We start from the raw sequence: 14,044 nt of genomic DNA on the forward strand, positions 1-14,044 counted from the left end.
GAGTCTGAGTTCAGGGAAATCATGCCTTTGAGAAGCACCTCAGCTCTCTGGGGCCAGTATCCTGTGCTTTCCCATCCTGAGTCCCCCCAGGGTGCACATGGGTAGGGGTGGGGCCTGCAGTGGCTCAGGGCTGGGCAGTGGGCAGCCAGTTTGTCTCCATCTTGAGTTCCCGCAGGGCTCACCCCTGGGAACGGCTGACGGCTTGATGGGCTGATGGCCGAAGCATCCGTTGCTTGCTGATACGGTAGCAACATTTTTCATTCACAGCGGATCAGTTTTTCAAGGGCGTCTACAAAAACAATGGACTTGCCCCCTAGACCAGTTCAGTCTCCTCTTCCTTCCAGAAACCAGTAACTGTTTGGACATTCCCTCTTCAGTAGGCTTATTAACCCAAGCTTATATTTTCAGAGAAAAACATAATTCAGGAGAAAACAAAAACAAGCAAATCAACAAACAAAAGGGGGATAAGAGAGAAACCCCATCTCATTGCTGGTCAGCCAACACCCGACTATCCTTAGCGTCAAGGGATTCTTTTAGGCTGAGATCACGGTGGGCTGCTAAGGTTGGGGGAACAGTCCTGTCCTAGGAGCAGGGCTCAACGGCCTCAAGCTGGGCATGCAATTGCCATGGGAAAAACAGAGACGGCACATCACAGTCTCGAGGGAGGATATAAACTTGGTTCAGGGGAATCAGACAGAGCAGCGGCGGCGGCAGCAGAAGAGGACATTTCTTCCCATTCACCTCTGCACTTCTGTGCGGCTGTTAATTCTGAGCATTAATGGAAGCCCAGTGCCTTGTTTCTACCTCCCTTCTTCTCTAGTAATGATCAGCAGCAAGATTCCATAAAGCCCACTATTCAGGATGCAAAACCCACTTCACCTGAGTGAGGCTACCTGAGCAAAATGTACATACACATCAGCAAAGCCCATGCTCTGGTCAGACCTTCAGGGGCGAGTTGCACTTAGATGGCATGTAAGTCAGGCAAGACCTTGGATTCTAGTAGAAAGAAGGGTGGTTTTCATCACTTGTGTTTTTGAAATGATTAGGACCCTGTGGGGGGGCCACTCTTTCTTGTGGTGCGTGGGCTTCTCACTGCAGTGGCTTCTCTTGTTGCAGAGCACAGGCTCTAGGCATGCGGGCTTCAGTAGTTGTGGCTCGCGGGCTCTAGAGCACAGGCTCAGCGGCCATGGCTCACGGGCTTAGTTGCTCCGCGGCATGTGGGATCTTCCTGGACCAGGGCTAGAACCCGTGTCCCCTGCACTGGCAGGCAGATTCTTAACCACTGTGCCCCCCCTGTTTCTTGATGATAGGAAATAGGCTTCCTTCAGCCTCCCTGACCTTCCCTGAGTTCCAAAGGCCAGGTTGTTGCTAATCAGGGAAGGGAGGGGATGCGGAGACAAGGGCAGAGCAGTCAGGAGACAATAGTGCAGCCTTGGGGCGGGGTCCTGGTTCCCCTCAAGGGATATATTGATACAGAACAAGATCTTTGAGCTGTTTTGCAGATTCTGAAGCTCCCACCAGGCAGGAGAAGTTAACTGTCTGCTGCCCACAAGCACACAGACCCCAGACCGGTTGGAACCAGAAAGTTGATGAGGCTGACTCCCGATGACCTCACCACCAACCAATCAGAAGCATGTCCGCAAGCTGACCGCCCTCTTTGAACCATTCCTATAAAACTGCTCAGGACCCCCTCCAGGGCAGGACACGCAGTTTGGAGGGCATTAGTCCGCTGTGGCCCCCTTTGCCTGGAAAAGCACTAAAGCTGTTCTTTTCTACTTCACCCACAACTCTTGTCTCCGAGATTTAATTCAGTGTCAGGGTACAGAGGCCGGATATGGCTTCATTTTCTGTCGGCCGCTGTTTGCCTGTCGACACTGCTCTCTTTCGAAGGCCTCTGATGTCCACAACTGAGGACAGTTCCTCCCCAGGGTCAGTGGTTCCCCAAGGGCTCTGTTAGTTTTTCCAGCCTTTCTCAACTCTCCTGATAGATCTGTTCTATTTGCTGGTGCCCCTGGCTTCTTATCCTGCAGCTGTTGCCTTGGCGTTTCCTTTCTCTCATGGTTCCCGACCTGCCCTGTGTCTGGAGACCATCCCTGTCTCCGGCCACACTGCTGGCTTCTGTCATTCCCTGGCGGCTCCCACAGGGCAGCCCTGATACTTACCTTTGCACAAGGGACTTACCACGCCTCACAGATGAAGGGATACTCAACATCAACGGCCCCTTGACTTCTAAGGGCTATGGTTGGTTTTCTTCTACAAGAAAAAGGGGGTCTATGTCCGCCATATGTGGACCATCCATTCACCCAGTAGATGCAAAAGACATTTGACAATCTGTCTCTACGCCTTGTGAAATGCAACACAGGTACAGAAAAATGCGTCCAATATCAATGTACAGACCTAGAAGGAATTATTACGAAGCAGCCTGTGTAAACCATGGTCAAGCATGAGAATCCTCCCCACACTTTTAAAGTCCCCCGAACGCCTCCCTGCCATAACCTCCTCTCCCACCAACCAGAGGTAACGGCTCTTTGATTTGTACAGTCAGGATTCCCTTAATTTTTCTAAAAATATCCCATCCATCAGGGATTCCACGTCAGCATCCCCTAACAGGACATCTTAGCTTTACCTGTTTCGAACTTTATATAAACAAAGCCATACAGTATGTATTCTTTCAGGCCCGGCTTCTTTTGCTCAGTGGCATGTTTGGGAAAGTCCCTGTGCTTTCGAGCCTGTGTCCACGTTTTTGCCTCTGTCTGGTACCCTGCTGTATCAATACACTGATGGAGTCTTGCATCCTACTGCTGATAGCGATTTGACCGGCTTCCAGTTTGAGGCTAGTACAAACATTCCTGCCATCAGCATTCTTGTACCTGTCCCTGAGTGCACACCTGCAAGGATTTCTTGCAGGTACATGCCTGGGAGTGAGACAGGGAGTCACGGGGCATGGAGATCACCCACGTGCAGCTAATGTGAAATCGTTCGCGAAGTTTCAGATGTGCCCCTCCCCCCCAGTGTTCCACATCTTTGCCAAAATTAAGTGTTATAAATCTTTAATAAATATTTGACTTTCCATTGGGTGTTTTGTCACTGCGATTTTAATTTGCCTTCCCCTGGTTATGCTTTTCCCTCTCTTACTAGAAGGTCCTAGGGCAGATGACCCCTGGTCAGGGTCTAATATGTTTCTCAAGGGAACAGAAAGGTGAATTCTAAGTTGTTGGAGTTTCTTGTTTCCAGGTGATACTGAACTGCTTCTTATACAGCAAACGGCAAGCAAGAGCTCTGAGGAGGTGTCACCTTCCATCAGCTGGACTGAAATAATTCTCGCTTTGCAAAAGCCTCATCATTGTCGTAAAGTTTTGCGGGGATTGCTTCTCTCTTTTCTGTAAGCAAACCCAAACCAGTTGTGAATGTCACAACTTTCTGTCCAGAAGGCTTAGCCTTCTCCTCTCTGGAGATTTTCACAAAAGTTACTGCTCCATTTTGAAAAGACCGCCTTTGCTGTGCACACCTGAATTTAATCATAGCTTTGCAACCTAGTTTTAAACAGGTGAAAAATCAACAACAATAAAATAGGGAGAGACTTGGGGAAGCTACGAAATGGAAAGAGGTAGCAATGGATGGGCGGAAATAAGGAATCTCTAGTGGTTAAATTCATAGTCACTCCGATCAAATGTAGATAAATGGAAGGACATGTTCTTCCTGGAAAAGAGACCACAAAGGAGACACATCAGCTGAAGGTCAGATTGTAGCTTAAAGCAGGGATTAGACTAACTTTCCATAGTTCAAAGGCTTCGAGCTGGGACTATGGGAAATTCCCTGAAGGTAGGTTTCATGTGAACAGACTGTTCTAGCAAGTAGAACTTGTCAACAAGAGCCGGAGCTCTGAGTCCCTGAGTGAGTTCCAGAAAAGGCTAGAAATCCTACAGGGACAGAGCATTAGAAGAGATCTTGTTCTAGATGGTTTCTATATCCCTTCCAACATTCAGGCTCTATATTTCCTTCCAGTTGTGGTGGGGAGAAGATAATTTTTGAAAGAATGTATGATGGGCAAAAAAGACCCTGGACCGGGAGTGGGGAGCAGCTGAATAATCTCTCCCAGCCTCAGCAATTTCAACCATACAAAAGAAATGATATTTGGCCTGTCCACACAATGGGTTGCTCTAATATCATAAAAGAGTGTGTGCAACGTTGCTTTATAATCTCTAAAGGTGCTATGCAAACTGTAAGTTATCATACAGAGTGAAGTAAGTCAGAAAGAGGAAAACAAATACCGTATGCTAACACATATATATGGAATCTAAAAAAATATATATGGTTCTGAAGAACCTATGGGCAGGACAGGAATAAAGACACAGACGTAGAGAATGGACTTGAGGACACGGGGAGGGGGAAGGGTAAGCTGGGACGCAGCGAGAGAGTGGCATGGACATATATACACTACCAAACGTAAAACAGATTGCTAGTGGGAAGCAGCTGCCTAGCACAGGGAGATCAGCTCGTGCTTTGTGACCACCTAGAGCGGTGGGATAAGAGGGTGGGAGGGAGGGAGACACAAGGGGGAGGAGACATGGGGATATAAATATATGTATAACTGATTCACTTTCTTATAAAGCAGAAACTAACACAACATCGTAAAGCAATTATATTCCGATAAATATGTTAAAAAAAAAAAAGAGTGGGGAATCTTAAAAAATATACACACAATTTACCAAGTCATAGGGAGAAGACCAAAAAAAAATCCATTATGGAAAGTGTATCAGGATTTGATTTGGTCAGATACACAGAAATTTCTGGGAAACTCATATTCAACCAGAAAATCCTTGGTCTTCTGTTATAAATAATTATAGTTTTTATAAAAATGTGTTAATTCTTTTTTTTCCTGAGCATAGAGATTCTAGTCCACAATTGAATCCTTTTGTAAGAAGGAGAGAATTTTGGCTTGAAGAGCATTCACTCTCATTTTCCAAAAATGTAGAATTAGAAGGTATAGAAAAATGACCTAATGTATATAGAGTCAAGAACAGACCCTAGAAGTTGCATTTCAGCCTCAAGTGCTAGAATCGTAGGAGACGGTTAGTCTCGCTGGCTCAAGTTCAGCTGGGTTCCCATTAGTAGAGGTTTCACTCCATGTTGTTCATATGCCACCAAAATCACAAAAGGAGAAAAGACAACCCACAGGATGGGAGACAATATCTGCAAACGATGCAACTGACCAGGGCTTCATTTCCAAAATATACAAACAGCTCATGCAACTCAACAACAAAAAAAAAAAACCCAAACAACCCAGAATCAGAAAAAGAGAATTATTTGAAGTAAAACTGTATGTTGCCTAATAGGTGATGCGAAAAAAAGAGGAAAATCTTATTTTTCAAACACCATTATCATGAAGAAAAGCAATTGGCCCTAGTTTCTCCCCATGCTTGAGACCCAATCACAGCTGGTACATTGACAACCAGGTCTTGTGGCTGGCCTCTGGCCAGCAATTCCTTTTTATTGTCACCGACGAGTAACACCAGCCTGGAAACCAGAACACCCTTGGCACCGTGGTTATTACAGCGTGGTTACTTTCCCTTCATAGCTAAGAAAGTCAAGCTACCAAGGCGACTGTGCCCACAGAGCTCCCACCCAACCAGTCTGCACTCTGCTCAACAGTGGCGCAAGCACTGACCTCTGGGAAGTGGTTGCATCACATGTGTGTGGGAACACTTTCCCCACCCTCCCAGGAGCGACAGGGATAAAGGGGAATTCTGACTGGTTCTGTCCAGCTCCGACCTCTCAGCTCAGTGTGTGCATGTGTCCTATGAGGTCTGGGACATGCTCTTTCTTGAGTTCTAAGCTGTGGGTCCTGTTAATCCAATAGAACCGGCTCCAAGAAACCAAAGGAGGTCACAAAAGTCTCCTCCTCCTTATTTTAAAGGAATGAAAGGAAAAGACAACAATGACCTGGGATTAATTTATTTACCTCCCGAAATAAAAACGGTACTGAGATGGTAGTTATTGAACTGTGATGTCGTGATTTATAACAAATACACAGTTTGGTCTGCAGTCACGGTTCACAGCTCCCAAAGCCTTGGGATGTCCAGAGCTGTAAGAGCCACAGGGCGTCTTCTGTCATAATATTTGGTCTTTTGTCCTGAAATCATTTCAGAGCCTTAAAGTGAGATGAGTATCCTGTTATTCATAACACACCCCTTTAAATGACATCTGAGTTCTTGTTAACGAGATGACCTTAGGGAATCCCCTAAGGATGGGGCTGGTTTCCAGGAGAACCAACCACGATTAGAGGGTTGGAACTCTCCTTCCCACCCTCTGATCTCCGGGGAGAAGACAGAAGCTAGAGATTGAATCAGTGGTTGGCGGCTGACGATTTAATCAAGGCTGCCTATGTAATGGAGTCCCCGCAAAAACCCCAAAGGATGGGGTGTGTGGAGGGCTTCCGGGTTGGTGAAGCAGGACACGCCAGGGCTGGCGGCACCCCAAACTCCCCAGGGACAGAAGCTCCTGTATCTGTGACCCTTCCAGACCGGGCCCTGTGCAGCTCTTCATACGGCTCATTTATATTTTAACATCCTTTGTCATAAACCAGTTATCCAATAAGTAAACTGGTTTCCTGAGTTCTGTGAACCATGCTAGCAAATTAATGGAACCCAAGGAGGGGTCCTGGGAACCTCCGATCTCTAGCCGATCTTTCAGAAGCAGCTAGACTCGAGGTGTCGTCTGAAGTGGAAGCAGCCTTGTGACCGAGTCCTTTACCTGTGGGATCGGACGCGCTCTGCAGATGGATGGGGTTGGGACCGAGCTGAATTATAGGACACTCAGCTGGTGCGAGACAACTGCCTAGTGGTGCTAGAAAAAACCACACGTGGCGACCACTAAAGTTGAGCACGAGCTTCAAGTTCATTGTAGTTTTTTTTGTTTTTGTTTGTTTGTTTGTTTTTGCGGTACGCGGGCCTCCCACTGTCGTGGCCTCTCCCGTTGCGGAGCACAGGCTCCGGACGCGCAGGCTCAGCGGCCACGGCTCACGGGCCCAGCCGCTCCGCGGCATGTGGGATCCTCCCGGACCGGGGCACGAACCCGCGTCCCCTGCATCGGCAGGCGGACCCCCGACCACTGCGCCACCAGGGAAGCCCTCATTGTAGTTTTAAGTGGAAAATACACTATGTGTGGAATTCTCTCTCCTCTTATCGGACACATTAGAGCTTGAAGAAGTTCTTAAAAGAAAGAAAAGAACAACTAGAACCATGGACTTGCTCATAAAAGCCGTCATCCTGAGCTCAGAAATGAACACCTGTCCATTCACGCATCCACCTGGGGCTCCCCATGCCCAGCTCCTGCCCACGGGTGAACGAAGATGCTAATGTTTTGGAAACACACCACACCTCTTAGGAATAATTCAGGGAGTTCAAAATCCAAATTAGCGACCAGGACAGATCAGAGAAGGGAGGGAAATCATCGAGGCATAGGTAAAGGCCAACTTAGGGTATTTACATGTCCCAACAGGAAGACCCAGTGATCCATCCAGTGAAGACTTGCACAGGACTCTGGAAAAGCAGGACTGCCCTATCTATGCTCTACAGTTCTACTCAAGACACTTTATAAAAGATCCTGACCTAACCATCCATTTCTGGGTTAGGACTTCTTCCTGGAAATCTTAGCACCTTAAATCCTGTAAGAGGTGTGTGAAATGATACCTGCTTCAGGCTTTTTTCTGCACAGGTGGGACTAATCAGCATTTCAAGGGGAGTCCGGTGATGGGGTTGATGATTTTATGAACGGACATGAACAACTAGGAAGCAGAGAAGTCTCTAAGTAGATGTCACACCCCTGGGATGCACAGGGATAACTCTTGAAAACCATGACCTCCGAAGTAATTTTGGAACCCACTTCAAGAAGGCAAATCCCGTCCAATATACACGCCCAAAAGCTCACGTTTAGAACTATCACCATGGCTTTTATGTCATCAGGGTGCCCATCGCTGTAAGGAAGCGGGGTCATGTTTCCAATTACCTTCAGATAGAGGAAAAACACTGCATTTCTAAAGGATGTGCCCCTAAAAGTCATTTCACAAGTGTGTGTCCCTGTTCCCAAGGAAGGTCAACAGCGGGGGGGGGGGGGTCTGTGTCCCACACAAGTTCCTATAAACTAACTCATCTATAAACCTCAAAGCCTTTCCTCTGCTCACCGGGCTTATTATAAGCGGGGCATCAACACGAGAAGGTCATTCTGTTTAGTAGAACTGAATCAGTAAAGTACCCAGAGGGCCTGAAAGCCAGCTCTCACTGTGGGTGGTTCCTCTCCGGGGTTTCTATCCAACACAGGAAGGGGAAGTAAGATTGCAGAAGATCCCAGGCTCGTGGTATCACAGATACATCCAGTCAGTGATCAGAGCCCTGCCATCAGTGGCCACAGGAAAAACATCAGCTTTCCCTACATGAGAAACTCATCCCCAGGCTGCAAATTTCATCTAAAATCAACACCCATCAACCATGAAGATTCTCAGGCATCCCTGTGGCCTGCAGACCTCTGACCCTCAGCTTCCATTCTCTGAACCTCCTCTGACACAACTCTGGTCACCAAGGGCCTGGCCATCCTCCTTCACCCACCATCTGCTTGCAGGGCCACCAAAACACACCAAGGAAGCGGGACGCTGTCACCTAGGGCATAGGGCAGTCCCCCCGGGACTCTGATTTTTTAAATAACCTTTACTCAGTCTCCAGGAAGCAACCCCATATCTGGGAAACGCTCAGATGGACAGAGTGAGGGAACTGAGCATGAAGTAATATCCTCTGGATAATCAAATTTTCCACTGACCCTAGAACCTACTGCAAGAGGATAAGCCTCTCTCAAATAGCCCATTTAATTCAAACAAGTTTAATAAGTAGGATATCAACACAGTCATAAAGGAAGATTGGGTTGAAACAAATGCAAGTCATCCCCCATATGAATTTTCAAATGTAGATTTTATGAAAATACAGTGATTTGAAAAAACAATTTCTGTCCTGAGAGACTGGAAAAATCTTGGTCACTTTCTACGTGTGTTAAATCGCAGATGGAACGTGGCTTAGTTCTCACAATATCAGAAATAAAGTTTATGAAAAAGACTCTTCTCAAGAATGAAAATAGAAGTTGTGAACGATTCCACCGTGTTCTTTCTTTTACTCATTTATTACGCCAAAATGAGAGCGTTTACCAGGGAGGCTGCCTTCTCTGAATCGGCTGCCAGGAGTCATAAACTTCTCAAGCAACATGTGAGGAATAAAACGGTCACTGAGATTTTAGGAAAATAGATTTTTCAATTAAGGATTACAGCAGGGCAAAGACAAGCCACGCGCCATTGTCACAGTTCTCGGGAACAAGAGACCACAGGTCCAGACCACGTGGTCACACATGGGAACGTGAGTGAGTGGAGACTGGAATGAAAAGCAATTTCCATTCCTGGCTGTAAGGGGACGTGGCACCTCTCCCATCACTCTGGCAGGACCAAGTGTCTCCCTTTTACACATCAAACGTCAGATGTGGGTCCAGAGAGCTCCAAGGGCCCTGCATGGAGATGGAGTCTGTGTCCATGTCTCTGTGTGTCTGTTGATGCATCAACACTGCATATACGGCACGTTCCACCCCTTTTCACAGCAGTCAGATATGCAGCCGCTCAACCGTCCGTAATGGGAGGAAGTCATCCTCGCTCTCCTGGGGAATGTAAAGTATCATCTGAATTGCAGTCAGGCGGCGAGTGCAAAGAATTTGCCCGTCTTCGAGTCCAACAGAGGCTGCGATTAGCCAGAGTCTTCCAAAACAGCTGATGAAAAATTAGGGCTCAGTAAGTCTCCAAACAACGATTTAAGTGCGGCGTGATCACTCAGGTAAAGCTGCGTGTAGTTAGCCAGAATGTGACATTTCAGAAAAGGTACAAAGCCAACCACAGAGCAATAATTATCAATTTAAGAACTGATGCAACGTTGAAAAGTTGAGTGAGTCCGTGTCTCATTTTTCTCTTAGGCCAACAAACAGATGAGTCTAAAAACCTAACTGGTGGCCGTAGACTTATCTAGACTCAGTTCAAACCTGCTCTGATTACACTTATAAAAAGCAGACACAGAGGAGGGTGACAGCCTGATTCACCGTTTGAGTGAAAATGAGATCAGTGTTCTTCTCTTTATTTTCTGCAATGAACGCAGAGAGCGGGTAGTGGGAGGGAAGATCTTAAAAGTTTTTAATGAAGATGTTGTATACAGATGTTGCTATGTCACAACGTACCATCTAACTTACGAGAAGAAACACTTACTGGACAATAGATTTAGGTGAAGAATCAATCAAGCATCGTTATTATTAACAGGAGAACAAATGTGAATCCTCTCTCTCCCCTCAGTCCTAAATGTGTGCGTTTTACTAGCACATTATGGCACAATATATGAGAGGAATTACGGGTGTGGGTGGGAATTTAATTGGAAAACACTACTCCACACGCGTTTCTGCCCTGTTTATACATGAAATTACGCGGAACAGCCCGACGGCTAAAGAGGGAGTGGGAAAATTAGGGACACAGATGTATTTCCACAGACAATTAGGTAAGCCACTCGGAGAACCCAGACTGATGAAGGAAGGCTCTGGAACGACTGGCCTGTCGTCTGCGTGGGGAGGGGGGTCGGGGGCGCTCTACAAAATAGTCCCTTTAATACGGTTACCGCGCTCCTCAGGCCAGAAGCCAAGCTCCACGCGGATGGCACTCCTTCCTCCGGCAGGCAACAGGTGTCTTGCCGTGGGTGTGGTTAAGTCGGCTGGGTACTGGTTCAATTCGAATACATTTTCCACTTCCCGTCTCTTTTTGTTGAAAGCAAGACCTCGAAATGGCTCACCGGCTGAGTTCTCCCAAACACACCTCTGCTCCCCGCCCCCCATCGCCTGCACCCAACCCACCTCGTAACCAGCTGCAGACCCTGGACCTGAAGGAGTCCCTGCATTTCCAGCGGTACCTTCAGAGCCGCACGCCAAGCCCTACCTCCCCGCCCCTGCTTCACAACAAAGTACCGGCGGGCGAGTAGCGTGAAAACAGGGGCCCTCCTCCGAAGCATCCCACAGCAACCCGGAAAGGGTTAAAGCGCCAGCCAAATAAACACGCTCAGGCACACACACAGTTTCCAGAGAACAAGATGGCAACCTCCTCGTCCTCGACCCCCTCAGCCCCCGGCACGGGCTCGGGATGAGGACGGCAGGAGCGCCAAAGCGGCGCGGTGCCCGGGAGCGGGCGGGGGTCGGCGGGGGACGCGGGACGCCGGGGTCCTCGAGTTAGCAAAGTTGTCAAGGCGCAATGCCCCCTGGCCCGCCGCCCTGAGCCTCCCACCGATCCGAGGTCCCCGGCGGCGCACGGTCCTCCTCGGGGAGCGATGTGCCATTATTACGCTCGCTGGCAGAGTCGGCCTTTCGGGGGAGTCGTTGTTGTCATACCCGGGAGCAGGGCCCCGCCCGGCCGGCCGGCGGTCGCGGGGGCAGCCGCCGGAACAGAGCGACAGGCGTCCGCCCCGAGTGAGCCACAGGCTTTGCGGACCCTACCAGGTCCCGGGCTCGGGAACTCGCGGCCCCGAGGCCGGTGCGGGCATCCCGGCCCCGCGGTCCTCCCCTGGCCTCGGCGACCTCGCTCTCCGCGTGTCTCCCGGGGGTCTGCCGCGCACTGGGACGGACGCGCAGCCGGCGAGGGCCGGTCCGCCTCCCCTTGCCCACCTCGCGCACCCCGCCCGTGGCCCAAGACACCGAGCCACCTGCCCAAAGCACAGGGACCCAGAGCTGCAAAGTTGTAATTTGCAAGCGAACGCCTGATCCTTCGCAGCCGGGCGGCCGCCGCTGCGGGTAGGGGGAATTCAGGTGGGAAATGGTGGCGGCACCGCCGCGCTCCGCACGGGGGTCGCGGTCCTTCCCGGGGGTGCGGGACGCGCCTCCCGTCCCCGATCCCCCCTGCAAGTCCTCCCGGCCCCCGCGCGCCTCACCAGCACTCACCATCACGTTCCCTTGCATTTTAGCCGTCTTAATCATCGCCTTTTCCTTCATTTTGCCCCAAGTCTGAACCCGACTTCTGGCCCAGAGAAGAATAACTTAATCCATTGTCTCGGTGATGATTAAAGTAGAGACTGGACCGGCCGAGGACTGGGTGGAGTTGGCTTTCGCAGGAAAAAAAAAAAAATTCTTCCAGCGCTTCGGCTTCCCCCTCCGCCACCCTGCCCCTCTCCTCTCCCCGGCGGATCACAATAGCAATCAACTCTTTTCGGCCGCCGCGGAGATAGAAAAATACACAGCCGGAGAGCAGGGTGAGATCCTGTTTCAACAAACACCGGGCGCCGGGAGCGGGAGCGCGGGGAAGAGGCTGAGAGCCGCGGGGCCAGCTAGACAGCCTGCGTGTCCTGCTGACTGGCCGGCCAGCCGCGCTCCGCCAGCGACAGCTGGGAGACGCGCGGGGCGCACGCGGGGGCACTGGGCGGCGCGGCCGGCTGGGGGGATGCTCTGCGGGCAGCGCCGGGTGCCGCCGGCGCCGCACTGGTCCCTAAGGGCGGGGACCCCGGCGAGGCGGCGGCGACGACAGGGCGCGCGGGCCCTTGTGTGTGTATCTGTGTGTGTGTGTGTGTGTGTGTGTGTGTGTGTGTGCGCGCGCGCGCGCGTACACACACCGGCTGTTCAGCCCGAACCCGGGGGAACCAGGAAGCCTCGGGCTGCATCAAGGTTAGGCGCGCCGAAAGGTCTGTGTAGAGCCGGGAGCCCCTCCAAGCACCCTCTCCTGGGGTACACGCCCCCTCCCCGCGGGCCGGGTGTGCGCGGAGCACGCACGCTTGGTTTTTACGAACAGGCACCGCCGCGATGTCCGCGGGTAGAGCCGCCGCCTCCCGCCCAGCGTGAACGCTGGATCTGCTGCGACTATCTCCTGTCTGCGCCCCCGGGAGGGGAGGGAGAGGCCGGGCAGAGTCGGGCGCCGCCTAGCACCGTCGGCTGCAAGGGTGGAGAAGCCGAGCAGGGTGAAGCGGAGGGCTCATAAATAATGTTGTTTAGGGTTACCATGGGACACACGTTGCGTCTCCATGGTTGCACTCTGGGTCTGCATCCGAATCTGCCGCCGCGGCTGGTCCACGGCATGGGGTTCCTCGCTGGGTAGCAGCACTCCCGGCACCGGCTGGCCCGGCCGCTCTGCGCCCGCACACCTGGCTTCCCAGGCTCCACCTTCCCCCCAGGCCTCTGCCCCAGCTGCGGCCCCTAAAGCGTCTTTGTTTCTTCGGACCTGATCCCACGCTCTTCCCACAGCCCAGCCCCGCACCAAGGGGTCTGCCTGGCCCCGGAGCCCAAACCCCGGCTCTGAGCCCCCACCCAACCTCCACCCCAAGCGGCGGGTTGCCCAGTGACCGCGCCCAGTGTTCCCTGATCACCACCCCCGGGGCGCTCGTGGACGGTTGAATCTTTCACAGCCGCGGGTTAGCTCCCTGGACCACACAGGGGCGCGCGCTCCCGAGAGCGCGCACGCAGAAGGTGGCCAAATTCAAATGCTGACCAACCCAAGCCGCCGGGAAGAGCGCACAGAGGATGCTCCGCACGCCGCGGCTTTCCTCCACCGAGGACCAGACCACCGCCAAAAGCGGACTGGAGCTGTTTCAACCGACATCAGCGCATCAGGCTTGAACTCACTGTCGTGTGTGTGTGTGTGTGTGTGTGTGTGTACGTCCTCGCCTGGGGGGCAGTGGCGGGAAGGAGAGGCTAGGAGCGGTTTGAGAAGCCTTTCCATTTTTTTACATTCACAAAAAATCGCATGTAAGAATGAATAAGAGGCCCGTTTCCAACCCACACTCAAGCAGAAAATTCTGAGCGACTGCAACAGTAATTATTTGTAAATTATCCAAAATGCCTTCATATTATATATATAAGCATTATAATATATATATACACACACATATATGGTAGGTATATATAAGCACACGCAAGCAGCAGGTGAAAAATACTTGTAACTAATGATTTGGCTTAAGAAGTAAGTGGAAGAAATAGGTGAAACAAAGCTAATGGAAAAGCAGCTTTTAAA

At 50.8% G+C, this 14,044-nt stretch overlaps 1 protein-coding gene across 3 annotated transcripts in view; it reads right to left on the bottom strand.

The window, feature by feature from the left end:
* The window catches only part of DPP6 (dipeptidyl peptidase like 6), a 1,028,806-nt gene that overhangs the window by 921,403 nt on the left and 93,359 nt on the right, over positions 1-14,044 (bottom strand). Inside the window, exon 1 of one of the 3 annotated variants that reach the window (XM_033408230.2) lies at positions 11,989-12,394. The exons of the other annotated variants lie outside the window; for them this stretch is intronic. Within the exon in view, the coding sequence (XP_033264121.1) occupies positions 11,989-12,039 (51 nt within the window). The 5' untranslated portion in view covers positions 12,040-12,394. Of the gene's footprint in view, positions 1-11,988; positions 12,395-14,044 lie in introns of those variants that run through there. 3 annotated transcript variants of the gene reach the window in all.

The sequence above is a fragment of the Orcinus orca genome, chromosome 9 (assembly GCF_937001465.1).
Source record: "Orcinus orca chromosome 9, mOrcOrc1.1, whole genome shotgun sequence".
NCBI lineage: Eukaryota > Metazoa > Chordata > Mammalia > Artiodactyla > Delphinidae > Orcinus > Orcinus orca.